Below are 19,066 nucleotides of genomic sequence, written 5' to 3'. Positions count from 1 at the left end.
CTGGGAGTGGAAAGAGAAGCCATTGCAGGAGGTTCACCAGCCGCGACCGAGTATGTAAGAATGGAGTTCTGAACAGGAGTCATATTCAACTTGAAACATTAACACTGTTTCTCTTTGCACAGATGCTGCCAGACCTGCTGAGTTTTTCCAGCACTTGCTGCTTTTATTATATTAGGTAAGAGTGGAAGCTGGGGAGGGCAGCCCCACCCACATGGACAATGTAAAAGAGGTATTGAAGGATGATGAGACAAAACGGCAAGGCTGGTGTCACTAGCTGAAGACGTGCCCCAATGACAGGGAAGAGCTTTTAACATGGTTTTAATCATTTTGGATATTTTCTAAATTAAATTTTAAGTCTAGCTGCACCATCTATCAGCCCAAGCTCTGCTCCTTCTCCACTCCTCCCCGGACACACTCTGCTTCAACATCATGGGAGGAGGGAACTGAGTGGAGCTGGGGGTGAGGTCAGGGGATGTGAGCAAAGCTGGGCCTGCCTGTGGGCTGAAGCATCAACATGCATCCCCAGGAGCCATTAAGCGCGCACTCTCTGGGAGCCATTAAGCCGGAAGAGGGAGGCGATGGCATAGTGGTATTGTCACTGGACTAGTGATCCAGAGACCCAAGGCAATGCTCTGGGGACCCGGGTTTGAATCCCGCCACAACAGATGGTGGAATTTGAATTCAATAAAAATCTGGAATTAAAAATCTAATGATGACCAGGAAACCATTGTCGATTGTTGTAAAAGCCCATCTGGTTCACTAATGCCCTTTAGGGAAGGGAATCTGTCGTCCCTACCTGGACTTGCCTACACGTGACTCCAGAACCACAGCAATGTGGTTGACTCTTAAATGCCCTCTGAAATGGCCTAGCAAGCCACTCAGTTGTAACAAACTGCTACAAGGTCACAAGAAAGGAATGAAACCGGCATCGACCTATGCACCGGAAATGACAACAGCAATCTCAGCCCTGTCAACCTTGCAAAGTCCTCCTTACTAACATCTGGGAGCGAGTGCCAAAATTGGGAGAGCTGTCTCACAGACTACTCAAGCAACAGCCTGACATAGTCATCCTCACGGAATCATACCTTACAGATAATGTCCCAGACACCACCATCACCATCCCTGGGTATGTCCTGTCCCACCGGTAGGACAGACCCAGCAGAGGTGGTGGCACAGTGGTATATAGTCGTGAGTGAGTTGCCCTGGGAATCCTCAACATCGACTCTAGACCCCATGAAGTCTCATGGCATCAGGTCAAACATGGGTAAGGAAACCGCTGGTTACCATGTACCACCCTTCCTCAGCTGATGAATCAGTGCTCCTCCATGTTGAACATTTGGAGGAAGCAGTGAGGGTGACAAGGGCGCAGAATGTACTCTGGTGGGGGACTTCAATGTCCATCACCAAGAGTGGCTCGGTAGCACTACTACTGGCCGAGCCCCAAAGGACATAGCTGCTAGACTGGGTCTGTGGCAGGTGGTGACAGAACCAGCAAGAGTGAAAAACATACTTGACCTCATCCTCACCAACCTGCCTGCCCCAGATGACAGTATCGGTAGGAGTGACCACTGCACAGTCGCTGTTGAGATGAAGTCCCGGTTTCAAGACTAGGCATCCATGAGGCGCTGTGGGACATCAGCAGCAGCAGAATTGTTCTCAATCATAATCTGTAACCTCATGGCCCGGCATATCCCCCACTCTACCATTACCATCAAGCCAGGGGAGCAGCCCTGGTTCAATGAAGTGTGCAGGAGGGCATGCCAGGAGCAGCACCAGGTATACCTGAAAATGAGATGTCATCCTGGTGAAGCTATAACACAGGACTATTTGCATACCAAGCAGCAAGTGATAGACAGAGCTAAGCGATCCCACAACCAACGGATCAGATCGAAGATCTGCAGTCCTGCTACATCCAGTCGTGAATGGTGGTGGACAATTAAACAACACACTGGAGGAGGCTCCACAAATATCCCCATCCTCAATGATGGAGGCGCCCAGCACATCAATGCAAAAGATAAGGCTGATGCATTTGCTACAATCTTCAGCCTGAAATGCCGAGTGGATGATCCATCTTGGCCTCCTCTGGAGGTCCCCAGCATCATAGATGCCACTTTTCAGCCAATTCGATTCACTCCATGTGAAATCAAGAAACAGCTGAAGGCACAAAGGCTATGGGCCTTGACATTATTCCGGGAATAGTACTGAAGACATGTGTTCCAGAACTCACCGTGCCCCTAGCCAAGCTGTTCCAGTACAGCTACAACACTGGCATCTACCTGCCTATGTGGAAAATTGCCAAGGTATGTCCTGTACACAAAAAGCAGGACAAATCCAAATCAGCCAATTACAGATCCATCAGTCCACTCTCCATCATCAGTAAAGTAATGGAAGGGGTCATCAACAGTGCTATCAAGCGGCACTTGCTTAGCAATAACCTGCTCACTGACACCCAGTTTGGGTTCCGCCAAGGCGATTCAACTCCTGACCTCATTATAGCCTTGGTTCAAACATGGACAAAAAAGCTGAACTCCTGAGGTGAGGTGAGAATGACCGCCCTTGACATCAAGGCAGCATTTGACCGAATGTGGCATCAAGGAGCCCTGGCAAAACTGGAGTCAATGGGAATCAGGAGGAAAACTCTCGGCTGGTTGGAGTCATACCTAGCACAAAGGAAGATGGTTGTGGTTGCTGGAGGTCAGTCATCTCAGTTCCAGGACATCACTGCAAGAGTTCCTCAGGGTAATGTCCTCAGCCCAACCATCTTCAGCTGCTTCATCAATGACCTTCCTTCCATCCTAAGGTCAGAAGTGGGGATGTTCATTGGTGATTGCACAATGTTCAGCACCATTGATGTTCATTGGCATTAGCATCACTGAATCTCCCAATATCAACATCCTGGGGGTTACCATTTACCAAAAACTGAACTGGACTAGCCATAGAGATGTGATTGGCACCACATCCACAAACATTCACTCCCTCCTCCACTGACGCACAGCAGCAGCAGTGTGTGTCACCCTCAAGATGTACTGCAGGAATTCACCAAAGCTCCTTAGACAGCACCTTCCAAACCCATGACCACTATCACCTAGAACGACAAGGGCAGCAGATAGATGGGAACACCACCACCTAGAAGTTCCCCTCCAAGTCACCCACCATCCTGACCTGGAAATATATCGCCGTTCTTTCACTGTCGCTGGGTCAAAATCCTGGAACTCCCTTCCTAACAGCACTGTAGGTGTACCCACAGCACATGGACTGCAGCGGTTCAAGAATACAGCTCACCCCCACTTTCTCAAGGGCAACTAGGGATGGGCAATAAATGCTGGCCCAGGCAGTGAAGCCCACATTCCGTGAATGAATTTTTTAAAAAGCCATGAAGCGTGCGCTCCCCGGGAGCCATTTCTGACAAACCGCAACTGCCAGATTGAAGCGTAAATGGGCTCCCCAGAAGTGTGGTGCTGGGGCAGTGCTATTGCAGCCCTTAATAATGGCAAACTTCTTAACGTTCACCGCTACTGGCACTGCAAGGTCTGGGCCAAAGTAATTTGTGACCTAGCTTAGGGCTGTTTCCGTGCTGTGGAAGGGATGGAACTGGATTAGGACGGCTCAAAGATGTAGCTGTGAAAAAGATGGACAAGGATTTGGGAGGCAACTTGTTCAAGGACTTTAAGATTTAAGTCTCGTAGCTTTTGAGTGTGTTACAGAGCACAGATGATGGGACAGCACCATCACTGCAGTAAACCCAATACCTGATGTGCAAAGTTTCTGAAAACATTACATTTTCCACAACCATCCACCATAAACCACCAGGTGCAAACAGAAAGCTGCTGTGAGAGCAGTAATATAAACAGCCTTCGACTGACATCCAGAGAAACAACACTGTATATACACAATGCAGTAAACTGCACCGTATCTCCACAGCACTTAAACACTATTTATACATTCAGCACTCTAAGCATTCTTCAAAGTAAAGTAAAGCAAACATCACTGTATACAAACAGGATTGCACAAAGTGTTCAGCTGGTGACTTCTCCCTGCCTCTCATGAGGAACAATTACATGGTAGCAGCCAAGATGCCTCACGCAAAAGCCCATTGTTCGACAGTGACGTTACAATGTCCAATCTTCCCTTTTCACACACACAGACTCACCTGTGATCAGGAACAGGGGCCTATGCTGATATTTCATCCCCTATGAGAAGCAGTGAAACTGACTACAAGTTGCCCACTGCAGTGCCAGAGATCAGTGAACCTGGTACAGACTGACATATGATTGGGGATCTTAAAGCGTGGGTAATGAAGTGTCAGTCTGTGTTCACTGTACACATACTACAACCCTGTCAGTGAGAAAGGATTCCAGGTGCAAAATCTTCATGACTCAGAAGCTGTTTTATTGCATTTACTGTACAGGTTTGTAATGATATAGTTTTATAGATTGAAATAGATTACACTTGTAGTCAGTACATGAGGGGAGAAAGGGAGCAGGTTCCCAAGCACTGGGCACAGCTGCCAGTCAGACACAAATCATGAAACAATGAGCAGACAGTGGATGATCTGGGTAATAAATAAATCCCTCTGGGCACTCATGACTGACAGTCCTGCTCCAATATTCACTGATCCTGTTGCTGATTCACTGATGGTGCAGTTGTCACGACAACAGTGGAGATAGGTTTGGTGGAGCTGATGACTGTTCCTTGGTGAAGCTGCTGAGCTGGCAGGTGCTGAATCCTCACCTGAAAACAAAAGATGAGACAGACAGAACATTAGGGCAGGACCAAGGAGTAAATTCTCACAAACAGTTGCTGGCATAAGTTCTCAGCAATGAGTACAGAGCGTCCTCACAAGTTTAACCTGCCAGACATCACTTCCTCTAAGAAGTACTTCACACAGGGAGTCCCCGAGAATCCCATTAATATCAGTGATGGTGGGAAGGGGTTATTATTTCATAATGTAGTTGGCATAAAGTCATGAGAACCAAAGTGGCAACAGAGGAAAAAGAAAAACAACATGGGTCAAAAAGTGACGATCAATCAATTTGCCTGGATTTTTAAACCACAACCGATTTCCTAATAACTGATACCCTGTACACCCAAACACCAAAGATTGACTCCATTTCCCCTGATCCCCATTCCCCTTCCACTTCCCACTCCCGTTACCTGTGTGGCCTGTCCTTGCTGTTGAAGCTGTTGGAGTTGCTGTGCTGTGACAAAGCTGACAGGTTTGTTCCCAGTGATTAGCTTGGTCCCCGCTGGCATGGTCGTTAGAATAATGTTTCTACCAAGTCCACTGATACTAGAAAGAAATAAAATTCATTGAGAAACAGCTACATTTTGAGAACTTTGATAAAAACAAGCGAGAGCTGCCCCATCAGTCCAGAAGGTGCTCTCTCTCTCTCTGGGAATCAGTCCCATGTATGCTCAGCAGCCTCTGGTTGCTCAGCCAGGCGGCCATTGGTGATATGGCCTGACACAGGGTGTGTTGAAATGCTCACTGCACAGCCAGGCCCTGTCCTCACTCCAAGGGTGGCCACAGCTTCCTGCATGATTTACTCAGCAGCAACCAGGATGATCCTTGAAAATTTTCTAAACTGAGATTATGGCCATAAAATAGAAATAGGCAATTCAACCAGTTGAGACTGTTCTGCTATTGAATTAGACCATGGCTGATCTGTAGCTTAACTCTATTACCTACCTTCGTTTCATAACTCTTGTCAGTGTTCTTGCCTAATAAAAATCTATCAATCTCAGGTCTGAAATTTTCAATTGACCCTCGACTCTGCAGCTTTTTAGGAGAGAATGGAGTTTCACTATCTTTTGTGTAAAGAAGTACTTCCTGACATCACCCCTGAACAATCTGGCTCTAATTTTAATGTTATGTCCTCTTGTTCCAGACTCCCCACCAGAAGAAATAGTTTCTCTCCATTGATCCCATCAAGTCCTTTGATCATCTTAAATCTCTCAATTACCATAGATTGGTTACAGCACAAAGAGAGGCCATTTGGCCTACTGTGTCCACGCTGGCTCTCTCTAAGAGCAACACTGCTCGTCCCACTTTCCCACCTTCGCCCTGCAAATCTTTTCTCTTCAAATAATTATCCAATTCTTTTTTGAAAGCCACAATCAAATCTGCCATCACCATAATCTCAAGTAGTGCATTCCAGATCCTAACCACTCGCTGCCTGAAAAATTGTTTTATTTCACCTTTGGTTCTTTTGCTAAACACCTTCAACCTTTGTTCTCTGGTTCTCGACCCCTTCATCAATGGGGACAGTTTCTCTCTATTTATTCTGTCTAGATACCCTTGTGATTTTGAACATCCCTATCAAAACTCCTCTCAATCTTCTCTTTTCTAAGGAGTACAACCCCAGCTTCTCCAATCTATCTATGTAACTGAATTTCCTCATCCCTGGAATCATTCTTGTGGAATCTTTTCTGCACTCTCTTTAATGTCTTGAGATCCTTTCTAAAGTGTGGTGTCCAGAACTGGACACAAGATTCGAGTTGAGGTCGAACCACAGTTTTATAAAGGTTCATCAAAACTTCCTTACTCTTGTACTCTATGCCTCTATTTATAAAGCCCAGGATCTCATATGCATTTTTAGCCACTTTCTCAACCTGCCCTGCCACTTTCAATGATTTGTGCACATACACCCCCAGGTCCCTCTGTTCTGGTACCCATTTTAGAATTGTATCCTTTATTTTAAATTGCCTCTCCTTATTCTTCCTACTAAAATGCTTCGCCTCACTTTTCTCTGCATTAAATTTCATCTCCCATGTGTTCAACCTTTGCACAAGCCTGTCCATATCCTCTTGAACTTTAGCACTATCCTCTTCAGAGTTCAAAATACTTCCAAATTTTTGATGTCTGCAATTGTGAAATTGTATCCAATCACACCCATGTCTTTATAATTACCATAAATAATTACCATTTATCATGAAAAACAGTGGTGCTAGCACTGACCTCTGGGAAACACCACTGTATGGTCTTCCTCTAGTCCGAAAAACAACTGTTTATCGCTACCCTCTGCTTCCTGTCACTCAGCCAACTTTACATCCAAGCCCCTTTTATTTCATGGACCTCAACATTGCTGACAAGCCTATTATGTGGCACGTTATCAAACAACTGTGGCTCAGTTCATAGCACCCTCGCCTTTGAATCAGAGGGTTGTGGGTTCACGTCCCACTCCCGGAAACCAAGAACTGTGAATGTACTCAAAAGAGTTACACCACACCAACCCATCATCCTCATCAACCCTCTTTGAACCTCATCAAAAACAAAATCAATTTAGTTAAGCACAATTTGCCTTTAATAAATCTGTGCAGGCTTTCCTTAATTCCTCCAAGTGACTGTTAATTTTGTCCTAAATTATCATTCCAAAAGCTTTCCCAATGCTGAGAATTAGATGAGCCCTAAATCTTCTATACTGAAGGAATTACAAACTCAGGGCATGCAACCTGTCCTCATAATTGTACTCCCTAGTCTGCTTTACCTCACTCAACACAGACTAGTAATGGAATCTGATCCTTCTGGCTTGTAGGAATAATGTCACACTGGCTGTCCTCACGTGGCCTGAGCACACAGCAGCTTCAGGACTTGGACCTCAAGGCTGCACTGCACTGACTCTACATTCAGTTTACTTTATATCATTCTGAAATGCCAACTAGATGCTGGCAAGAACATCACTCTCAGAACTCTTTGTCAAACTACTTTGACATTTATTCAAGTTGCAGTTTATAGACTTCAGGAATGACATAAACACGATGGTGAAATGGATAAAAGCATGGCAGATGGAGTTCAATGTGGAAAAAAGTAGTGATACACTTTGGAATGACTAATATGGAAAGACAGTTTACTATAAATGACCTGTTTTTGAAAAGTGTAGATGAGCTGAGAGACTTTAGTCCATATACGCAATGCTTAAAGGCCAGTTGATAAAGTGGTTAAAGAAACATGTGGGCTACTTGGGTTTATAAAAAGATGAATAGAACATAAAAGCAAAGAGATCATGCTAAAATTTATAAATCACTGGTTAGGCCTCAGTATCACACTTCACGAAAGATGTAAAGGCCTCAGAAAGTTACAGAGGATGGTTATCAGGAATAAAGAACTTCAGTTATGAGGAACAGTTGGAAAAATTCAGATTGTCCTCCTTGGATCAGAGAAGATTAAGAGATGACCTAATATAGGATTTCAAGATGATGAGAGGTTTTGCTACAGAAGATAAAGAAAAATGATTCCCTCGGAAGGTGGGTCAATAGTCAGAGATCAGACATTTAAAATCATTGGCAAATGATCTAGAGGGGATATGAGGAGATATTATTCACTAAGTTGTCAGGATCCGGAATACTCAACCTGAAGAGGTGATGGAAGCTGAAACCATCATTAATTTTAAAAGGCAGTTGGACAGGTACTTGAGCATGAGAAACTAACAGTGGGATGGGGATGGAGAGCTAAGCATGATCGCTCTTTCCTTGAGCAGGCAAAAGGTACAATGGCTGAACTGTCTTCTAAGCTGTAAGTTTCTGTGATTCTATGTCCTCTAACCTTTCTTTCAACACTTAACAATTTTACTTTATCAATAATAACTTTAATATCTCATAGCTCTGCCTGCTCATAAATATTGTCTAGGTTCTTCAGTAGTTTAATCAGACTTGATTGCCATTCTATTTAGGATCATCTGCAAATCTGACCAATTGACATTGAGTTTCTGAATCCAGGTCATGTTTGTAAAAGAAAAATAGAGGCAGCAGCACCTGTCCTTGGGACACTCCACTTAGTTCACCTGAGGTATTACATTCCCTGTCCACTTTATTCCAAGTATTACTTACTTTGCCCCAAGGTTACCCTTGATGATTTGTCCTGCCATCACCCCTTTTCCTTTAAGTGGTTGGTTTAGTACTGATAACGGCACAGTGATTGTCGCGGGCAACTTGGTCTGCAGAATGAAATCAGAAACAAGTCATTAGTTCATCACCTGAAATATTGTTCTAGCTGCTGTTATACATTCAGGGTTACTTGTTAGAGGTAATACATTCCTCACTCATTGGACATAGTCGCCTGAGTAAGCACATGAGCACAGCATGTTTCAAAGAGAGTAATATCTGTCAGCGGGACAGTATGCTTTTTAGAGTCACTCCTAGACCCTGCTATGAATAAAATGTGGGTTGCAGTGACTTCCAGGCCTTACAATTGAAAACCTTTGGTACAGTCACTCCCATACGGTGTTATATACAAATCACACATGGTAACTCCATTTCAAACTGTATACTAGCCCACGATATTATTGCCAGATCATACTTTATAGGAAGCCTATTACACATTCCATTCCAGATTCTGTTATTTATCAATCCTGGTATATTTTCAAGACATTCCCAGGTCCCACTATATGCAACCTCCTGGTACACAGTCTAACCCTGCTATATACAACCTCCTGGTACAGTCTAACCCTGCAATATACAACCTCCTGGTACACAGCCTAACCCTGCTATATACAACCTCCTGGTACACAATCTAACCCTGCTATATACAACCTTCTGGTACACAGTCTAACCTTACTATATAAAACCTTCTGGTACACAGTCTAACCCTTCTATATACAACCTTCTGGTATACAGTCTAACCCTGCTATACACAATCTTCTGATACACAGTCTAACCTTGCAATATACAACCTCCTGGTACACAGTCTAACCCTGCTATACACAATCTTCTGGTACACAATGTAACCCTGCTATATATAACCTCCTGGTACACAGTCTAACTCTGCTATATACAACCTCCTGGTACAGACTAACCCTGCTAGATACAACCTTCTGGCACACAGTTTAACCCTGCTATACACAAACCTCCTGGTACACAGTCTAACCCTGCTATTTGTAACCTCCTGGCATACAGTCTGACCCCACTATACAGAACTTCCTGGTACACAATCTCTTCCAAACCTCCTAGAGGTACAAGAAGCTAATGCTGGTCAGTGAGGACAATGGGATAGGATACAGGTTGCAGAGTTCTGGATGCACTGCCATTTACAGGGGTTGATAAATGGGAAGTCAGCAGGGAAAACATGGGAATAGCTGAGTCTGGAGGTGACACAAACATGGTTAAGGATTTCAGCAGCAGAAGGACTGAGGTCAGGGGAGGGGGGGGTTTATATTATTGATTTGGATTTTGTAATACAAAGGGTATTGGGTTGGAAACTCAGCTCAGGGTCCAATAGGTGTGCAAGGTTTTCAACAATCTGAAACAATCGTTGTGGTTGAAACAGTGGCAAATGTTAGATAGATTCTTGACTCCCCAAGAGTTTTACAGTCAATGAATTGCTTATGAAGTATAGTTACTGTTGCAATGTAGGGAATAAAGCAGCCAATTTGTATACTGCAAGCTCCCACAATCAGCAATGTGACAATGAGCAGATAATCTGTTTTTAGTGCTGTTGATTGAGGAATACATCTCGGCCAAAACACCAGAGAGAACTCCCCTGCTCTTCTTCGAATTACCAATGGCGAATCCCCATCTTCAATATTCTGAGGGGTGGACGTGAGGGGGTCATCAGTGACTGAAACTCAGCTAGACAAGCCACATATATGCAGTGACTACAAAAGCAGGTCTGAGGCTGGGTAATTTGTGGCAGTGTCTCAACTTTCAACTGCCCAAAGGCTCTTCACCATCTACAAGGCCCAAGTCATATGAGTGCATGAATTAGAAGCAGGAGCAGGCCATTCAGCCCCTCAAGCCTGCTCTACCATTTGATAAGATCATGGCTGATCTGACTGTGGCCTCTACTTCCCTGTCCGCCCCCTACACCCATTGACTCCCTCGTCAGTAAAGAATCTATCTAACCCAGCCTTAAAAATTTTCAAAAACCCAGCCTCCACTGTTCTCTGGGGAAGAGAATTCCACAGACTCATGACCCTCTGAGAAAAAATATTTCTCCTCATCTCTGCCTTAAATGGGAGACCCCTTATTTTTAATCTGTGTCCCTGAGTTCTAGTTTCTCCTACAAGGGGAAATATCCTTTCAGCATCCACCCTGTCAAGTCCCCTCAGGATCTTATATGTTTCAATAAAATCATCTTTCATCCTTCTAAATTCCAATTGATACATGTCCAATCCTTCCTTATAAGAAAACACCTTCGTATCAGGTATCAGTCGAGTGAACCTTCTCTGAACTGCTTCTAATGCAATTATATCCTTTCTGAAATAAGGAGACCAAAACTGTACACTGTACTCTAGATGTGGTCTCACCAACTGTACAACTGTAGCAAAACATCCCTGCATTCATATTCCAGCCTCCTTGCAATAAACGACAACATTCCATTTGCTTTCCTAATCACGTGCTGTACTTGTATACTAACTATTTATGATTCATGGGCCAGGAATGTGTCAGGAATGTCATGGAATACTCTACACTTTCCTGGATGAGTGCAGCTCCAACACTCAGAGTTCGATGCCATCCAGGACAAAGCAGTTTCCCTAATCAGCAGCTATCCAGCACCTTACATATTCACTCCCTTTCGCTACTGGCATCAGTGTGCAATATCTACAAGAGGTGTTGCAGTAAGCTGCCAAGTAAGTTGACAGCATATCCCAAACCAATGACCTCTAGCACTTGGAACAAGAACAGGAGATGCAAAGAACACCATCACTTCCAACTGCCCCTCAAGATCATACACTATCCTGACTTGGACATATATCACCATTCCTTCATTACTGTTTCATATCCATTAAGTGCCCCAGAAATTCTCTAGACAGCTTTGAATATTAAATACTTACTGACTGCTTTTCCTATGATTACTTTGGTGCTTATATCTGAGATCACACTCATTGTAACTTCCAACCCTATATGCCTTAGGGAGAGGCTATAATTGCTTTGAGATTAAGGTTTGCTTTTGGGAAACCGCCTACCAATAAACAGCAAACCCAGCCTGCTAATAGCTCTCGGGTTTGTCCATAAGACCTCACTCCAGTTCTAGAAACAGTTAATCAGCACATCAGACCACATTTTACGTTTAAATATCAAACTTACTTTGTAAAAGTTGAACAAGCACATCAATTAGAATCATTAATATTTATGGACATCTTTCCACCAGCGAGTGGACAAAATAATAAGCACATTTTAAATAATGTTCTATTTCTAGAATTTCTAACCACTGTGGGAATCCAAACTAATCTAAATAGTTCCTTAAAAAATCAAATTGACTTCTCCCTTTCAGACTGAGAGGTTCCTTCTCTGAGAATTCAAAACACATGGAATTGAACAGAACAGCTCCTTTTATATCTTAGAAAATGGTACTGGGAATTTGATTCACTCCAGGTGGTATCAAGAACAGACTGGTTCCTGAATTCTGAATATTTAAAAGCAGTCATTTACAGATTGAACAAATCATACTGTAAAAGCTTAAAATTAATCCTCATTCAGCTTAAAATCGAAGACGTTTGAAATGCTGATTTGAGATTCTGATTTGCTGTGCTGTTAAAATTCCCTGAGGTAAAACCACCACAAACTTCCACTGCAACTTTGGTGCAAACTCTGCAGACTTGCATCCCGCCAAGCTCCTACTTGCATCATGACATGACACTGAGAGGTCTCCTGCAGAGGTTCTCATGCAGGGATGGAATTTAAGGAGACAATGCTGCTCAAAACTCGACTAAAATTCTTTACTTTTGCCACAGCAATCAACAATATGCCTGTCAAGTGGGAAAAAAAGTTTTTTCTTCTCACAGCCAGCTGCTCCTTTAAAGAAAGGCAGGGCAATTTGGCCCCACCCCACCATCCACTCCCTCAGGTGATAAGGTAACAGAGTGAGGTAATACTGAAAATATAAAGAAATACGTGCACCTGAACTGAAGCTGGTGACAATGCTGCGAATGTGCTGATGTAACTGAGGCCTAGCGATGATTATGCTGATTAAGGTCCATTTCAAGGTTAAATACTTTAACTTAAATGTTAATAAAGTTAATTGGTGTTGCATTTAAGGATTTCTGAATGTGCTCTAACATTGATACAGTCTTCACCAATTAAGTTGCCAAGGTTTAAATGGGCAGTTGCTTATATTAGCTAAATGTGAAGCATTATCAATTTGCATTAACATCAATTTTAAAATTGCTGACTAGAGCTCCTTAACAGTATCTTTATTTCAGGTAGAAACAGCTGTTCAGGCTTTGTTAATTTCAAAGGACATTCACTAACGTCCTTTAGGAAACAGATCTGCCGTCCTTACCTGGTCTGGCCTAAGTGCGACTCCAGACCCACAATAATGTGGCTGACTATTAAATGCCCTCTGAAATGGCCGAGCAAGCGACTCAGTTGTATCACAATCGCTAGAAAGTCAACAAGGAAAGAAACCAGACGGGTCACCTGGCTTCAACCTAGGCACCGGAAACGACAACAGCAAACCCAGCCTTGTCGACCCTGCAAAGCCCTCCTTACGATCATCTGGGGCTTGTGCCAAAATTGGGAGAGCTGTCTCACGGCTAGTCAAGCAACAGCCTGACATAGTCAACCTCACAGAATCATATCTTACAGTCAATGTCCCCAACACCACCATCACCAGACATGGGTATGTCCTGTCCCACCGGCAGGACAGACCCAGCAGAGGTGGCGGCACAGTGGAATACGGTCAGGAGGGAGTTGGCCTGAGAGTCCTCAACATTGACTCTGGACACCATGAAGTTTCATGGCATCAGGTGCAAGGAAACCTCCTGCTTATTACCATATACCTCCCCCCATACCATTCCCTCCCCCTCAGCTGACGAATCACTGACCCTCTATGTTGAACACCATTTGGAGGAAGCACTGAGGGTGGCAAGGACACAGAATATAGTCTGGGTGGGGGACTTCAATGTCCATCACCAAGAGTGACTCGGTAACACCACTATAGACCGAGCTGGCCTAGTCCTAAAGGACATGGCTGCTAGACTTGGTCTGCAGCAGGTGGTGATGGAACCAACGGAGGGAAAAACGTACTTGACCTCATCCTCATCAACCTGCCTGCCGCAGATGCATCTGTCCCTGACAGTATAGGTAGGAGTGACCATCGGACAGTCCTTGTGGAGACGAAGTCCGTCTTCACATTCAGGATACACCCCATCGTGTTGTGTGGTACTACCACCGTACTAAATGGGATAGATTTCAAACAGATCTAGCAACTCAAGGCATGGTCCACAGCACCTCATGGATGTCATCAGCAGCAGCAGAATTGTACTCAACCACAATCTGTAACCTCATGGCCTAGCATATCCCCCACTCTACTACTACCATCAAGCCAGGGGAACAATGCTGAAAATCAAACTAAAGTGAGGTGTCAACCCGGTGAAGCTATAACACAGGGCTACTTGCATGTCCAGCAGCATAAGCAGCATGTGACAGACAGAGCTAAGCAATCCCACAACCAATGGATCAGGTCTAAGCTCTGCAGTCTTGCTGCATCCAGTCGTGAATGGTGGTGGACAATTAAACAACTCACTCGAGGAGGAGCCTCCACAAATATCCCCATCCTCAATGATGTGGGAGCCCAGTGCATCAGTGCAAAAGATGAGGCTGAAGCATTTGCAACAATCTTCAGCCAGAAGTGCCGAGTGGATGACCCATCTCAGCCTCCTCCGGAGGTCTCCAGCATCACAGATGCCAGTCTTCAGCCAATTCGATTTACTCCATGTGATATCAAGAAACGGCTGAAGGCAGTGGATACTGCAAAGGCTATGGGCCCTGACAATATTCCGGCAACAGCACTGAAGACTTGTGCTCCAGGACAAGCCAAACGCTTCTTGTACAGCTACAACACTGGCATCTACCTGGCTATGTGGAAAATTGCCCAGGTATGTCCTGTACACAAAAAGCAGGACAAATCCAACCCGGCCAACTACTGCCCCATCAATCTACTCTCCATCATCAGTAAAGTAATGGAAGGGATCATCAACAGTTCTATCAAGCGACACTTGCTTAGCAATAACCCGCTCACTGACACCCAGTTTGGCTTCCGCCAGGGTCACTCAGCTCTTGACCTCATTACAGCCTTGGATCAAGCATGGAAAAAAGAGCTGAACTCCAGAGGTGAGGAGAGAGTGACTGCCCTTGACATCAAGTCAGCATTTGACCGAGTGTGGCATCAAGGAGCCCTAGCAAAACTGGAGTCAATGGGAATCAGGGGGAAAACTCCGCTGGTTGGAGTCATACCTAGCACAAAGAAATATGGCTGTGGTTGCTGTGGCTCAGTCATCTCAGCTCCAGGACATCACTGCAGGAGTTCCTCAGGGTAGTGTCCACTGCCTAACCATATTCAGCTGCTTTGTCCTTCCATCATAAGGTTAGAAGTGAGGATGTTCGCTGATGATTGCACAACATTCAGCACCATTCGCTACTCCTCAGATACTGAAGCAGTCCATGTCCAAATGCAGCAAGGCCTGGACAATATCCAGGCTTGGGCTGACAAGTGGCAAGTAAAATTCACACCACACAAGTGCCAGGTAATGACCATCTACAACAATAGAGGATCAAGCCATAACCCCTTGACATTCAATGGCATTTCCATTGCTGAATCCCCTACTATCAACATCCTGGGGGTTACCATTGACTAGAAACTAAACTGGACTAGTCATATACTGTGGCTACAAGAGCAGGCCAGAGGCTAGGAATCCTGCAGTGAGTAATTTACCTCCTGACTCCCCAAAGCCTGTCTACCTTCTACAAGACACAAGTCAGGAGTGTGATGGAATCCTCTCCACTTGCCTGGATGAGTGCAGCTCCAACAGCACTCAAGAAGCTTGACACCATCCAGGGCAAAGCAGCCCGCTTGATTGGCACCACATCCACAAACTTTCACTCCTTCCACCACTGACGCACAGTAGCAGCAGTGTGTACCATCTACAAGATGCACAGCAAGATTTCACCAAGGCTCCTTAGACAGCACCTTCCAAACCCACGCAGCACATACATGACAACGTCATCACCTGGAAGTTCCCCTCCAAGTCACTCACTATCCTGACTTGGAAATATATTGCCGTTCCTTCACTGTTGCTGGGTCAAAATCCTGGAACTCCCTTCCTAACAGCACTGTGGATGTACCTACACCACATAGACTGCAGCGTTTGAAGAAGGCAGCTCACTACGATTGTCTCAAGGTCAATTAGGGATGGGCAATAAATGCTGGTCTAGCCAGCAACACCAACATTTCATGAACGGATAAAACAAAAAGTAAAGGTGACTTTTTATCTTAGTGATACCCAATCCCAAGTTTACAATGATCTGTGTTCCTGGACCCTCAAGTCTCTTTGGATCTCCACTTCTTCTAGTTTTCCTCTGTTTGGAAAGTAGCCTGTTCTACCCTTATTAGGTCCATAATGGATGACCGCACATTTGCCATCATTGAAATCCATTTGCTATAGTTTTGCTCATTCAGTTAATCTAAGAACATCTTTGCAATTTTATGCTTCCATGTACACTACTTACAATGCCACCTATCTGTTTCGGTGTATTACTTACACAGCTTTGTGTCTGATCATCGAAGGCATTGGTAAACATGATGAATTGATGAGGCTCCAGATCTTTGCAGGACACCACTAGTCCTGCCAATTCGAATCCCTGCCCATTACCCTTGCTCTCAGTCTCCTGCTGCTCATCCAATCCCTAACCAGGTCAATAATTTTCCCTCAATTCCATGGGTTTCAATTTTAGTTAACAGTCTCTTATGAGGGACTTTATCAAATGCCTTTTGATAAAATAGGAGGCCTGGGGATTCTTGCTGGAGATGGAAGCTACAACATCAGAGGCCTGTACCAAAAACATGATCCTGGGCACTGTACTGGATTGCTATAGGCAGCATCTGATCAAGGAACCCTAGCAACAGCCAGGATTGAGGACAGCAAGTCTGAGGCAGAGGCACCTTAGAACAGTGGTTAGGTTCACAGTTGAAAAGACAATAAGTACAACGAAACATCCAATTTTAGAAAGGGGTGAACAGAAGAAACTGGACTAGACACCACTGTGCAGTCAGAGGGAATATTGAAAGAAATGTCTGCCATTCTCAAAAAAATAAAGCAAACAATTTTTTAAAAAGGCAGTGCTGGGTCCATTGATAGGATATCAGTGTAAGTATACTAAGCGAGTCCTTCTGTGTTAAGAGAACATTCCCAGCAAGGCTTCATTCCCAGCACTGAGGGTGCACTTCAGCAGGTTGGAGGTGCCAGCAGAAACAGATATTTTCTATAAGCCACTAAATCAGGCACTTGAGAGAGGAAAGAGAGGAATTCCAAAAGGTCACACTTTGGCCACTACCCTGAGGAAATCATGAGGAATTATCAGAGGATTGGAACATGGATGAAAGATCTTTATAAGGGGCGAGAGACAAGGCAAAAACTATGGGTTACTGAGCACAACACTTGTTTTGAGTAAAATCTAAAGAATTGTGTCCAGTGCCCCAAACCCTACACCTACTTTGCCATTTTTTTTCCCGGTATCCCAAAGCTGACAATCTCTCCTGCTATTGTGCCTAACATCAATCAAACAAGAGACATCTTTTGCCACTGTGCCCCAAACCCTAGATACACTGTATAACAAAACCCGAGACCCTCTCTACCACTGTCTCTCCAAAAACTTGAACTCTCCCCGTAACCATTATGCCCCCAAACTCAACCACCCCTGCCACTGCTCATGCATCCAATGTCAGAATATTCCGCAGCACTGGGCAGCTAGTGCCCAAAATTATCACCCTTTTGACAGGCCAGATACACCAGAAGACTATTTAAAATCATGGATGGTCTGCTTATTTCTTCTTAGTTACATGATCCAGCAGCTTTCTCCTGACCAATTGCAATAACTCTTCTACACTGCTCCAGAAATAAGAAATATGATCCAGGCTGACATTTGGTACATAGTGAGCATTGCACTGTTGGAGGGACTGCCCTACTGATGACACTTCAAACACTTTGTTTCGTTAAACCAAGATCAAACATGAGAGACATGACAATGGTACATACATCAATCACAACTTGCATTTGCACAGCACCTTTACCACAGTAAAACATCTGAAGGTTTCACAGGAGCATTTCAAACAAAACTTAACACGAAGTCACATGTGGATATCGTAGGAGAAGTAAGCAAATACTTAGTCAAAGAGGTCAGTTTTAAGGAGAAAGAGATAGAGAAGTTTAGGAAAGGAATTCCACAGCTTAGGGTTCAGGCAGCTAAGACATATCCACCATGGTGAAGTTATTAAGGTCAAGGATGTTCAAGAGGTCAAAATTGGATGAGTTCAGGTATCCCAAACGCCTGTGGGCTAGAGGAAGTTACAAAGATAGAGAGGGACGAAACCATGGAGCAATTTGAAAATAATGCAAAGAGTTTTAAAATTTAGACATTGCCTGACTGATACACTAAATGTAGGTCAGAGAGCAGAGATAGGTGAATGGCACTTGGATGGACACACACAAGATCCAAGTCATGGAGAATAGAAGCTGCCATGGTTTTTGCACTATTGCTGTTGGGCCTCCCCAAATGCTTGGTATGTGTCATGAAGCTATTAATGTATAAAATGTTATTGGAAAATATTTTTTTTTTTAAATTGAGGTTTAGGCTGTGGGTGTGTCTTAATTGGATTAAAGCCAGCTAGTCTGGGTGTGTTGATGTGTACTAGTTTTGAGATGTAAGAGAGGTAGAGTGCCTCTCCAAATAGAGATAGATTCTCTCCTTCAGAATTTTCTCCAATAGTTTCCCTACCACTGATGTGAGACTTACTGGCCTGTAGTTCCTTGGCTTATCTCTACAACCCTTCTTAAATAGCGGAACCACATTAGCTGTTCTCCAGTCCTCTGGCACCTCCCCCGTGGCCAGAGAGGAATTAAAAATTCGGGTCAGAGCCCCTGCGATCTCCTCCCTTGCCTCCCTCAGTAGTCTGGGACACAAATCATCTGGACCTGGAGATTTGTCCACTTTTAAGCCTGCCAACACCTCCAATACCTTGTCACTCCATATATCAATTTGCTTAAGAACCTCGCAGTCTCTCTCCCTGAGTTTGATACCTTCATCCTCATTCCCTTGGGTGAAGACAGATGAGAAATATTCATTCAACACTCTA

At 44.3% G+C, this 19,066-nt stretch overlaps 1 protein-coding gene across 4 annotated transcripts in view; it reads right to left on the bottom strand.

The window, feature by feature from the left end:
- Window positions 1–4,370: 4,370 nt before the first annotated feature.
- The window catches only part of nfrkb (nuclear factor related to kappaB binding protein), a 105,493-nt gene continuing 90,797 nt past the window's right edge, over window positions 4,371–19,066 (bottom strand). For all 4 annotated transcript variants that reach the window (XM_078530558.1, XM_078530570.1, XM_078530581.1 and 1 more), the window contains exons 24-26: window positions 8,827–8,933; window positions 5,155–5,290; window positions 4,371–4,731 (exon numbers count right to left, since the gene is read on the bottom strand). In XM_078530558.1, the coding sequence (XP_078386684.1) occupies window positions 4,609–4,731; window positions 5,155–5,290; window positions 8,827–8,933 (366 nt within the window). In that variant the 3' untranslated portion in view covers window positions 4,371–4,608. The remainder of the gene's footprint in view (window positions 4,732–5,154; window positions 5,291–8,826; window positions 8,934–19,066) is intronic.

Source organism: Cetorhinus maximus, chromosome 2, assembly GCF_964194155.1.
Source record: "Cetorhinus maximus chromosome 2, sCetMax3.hap1.1, whole genome shotgun sequence".
NCBI classification, from domain to species: Eukaryota; Metazoa; Chordata; class Chondrichthyes; order Lamniformes; family Cetorhinidae; genus Cetorhinus; species Cetorhinus maximus.
Note: the sequence above shows the minus strand (reverse complement) of the source record. Positions and strands in the feature narration are given on the sequence as shown.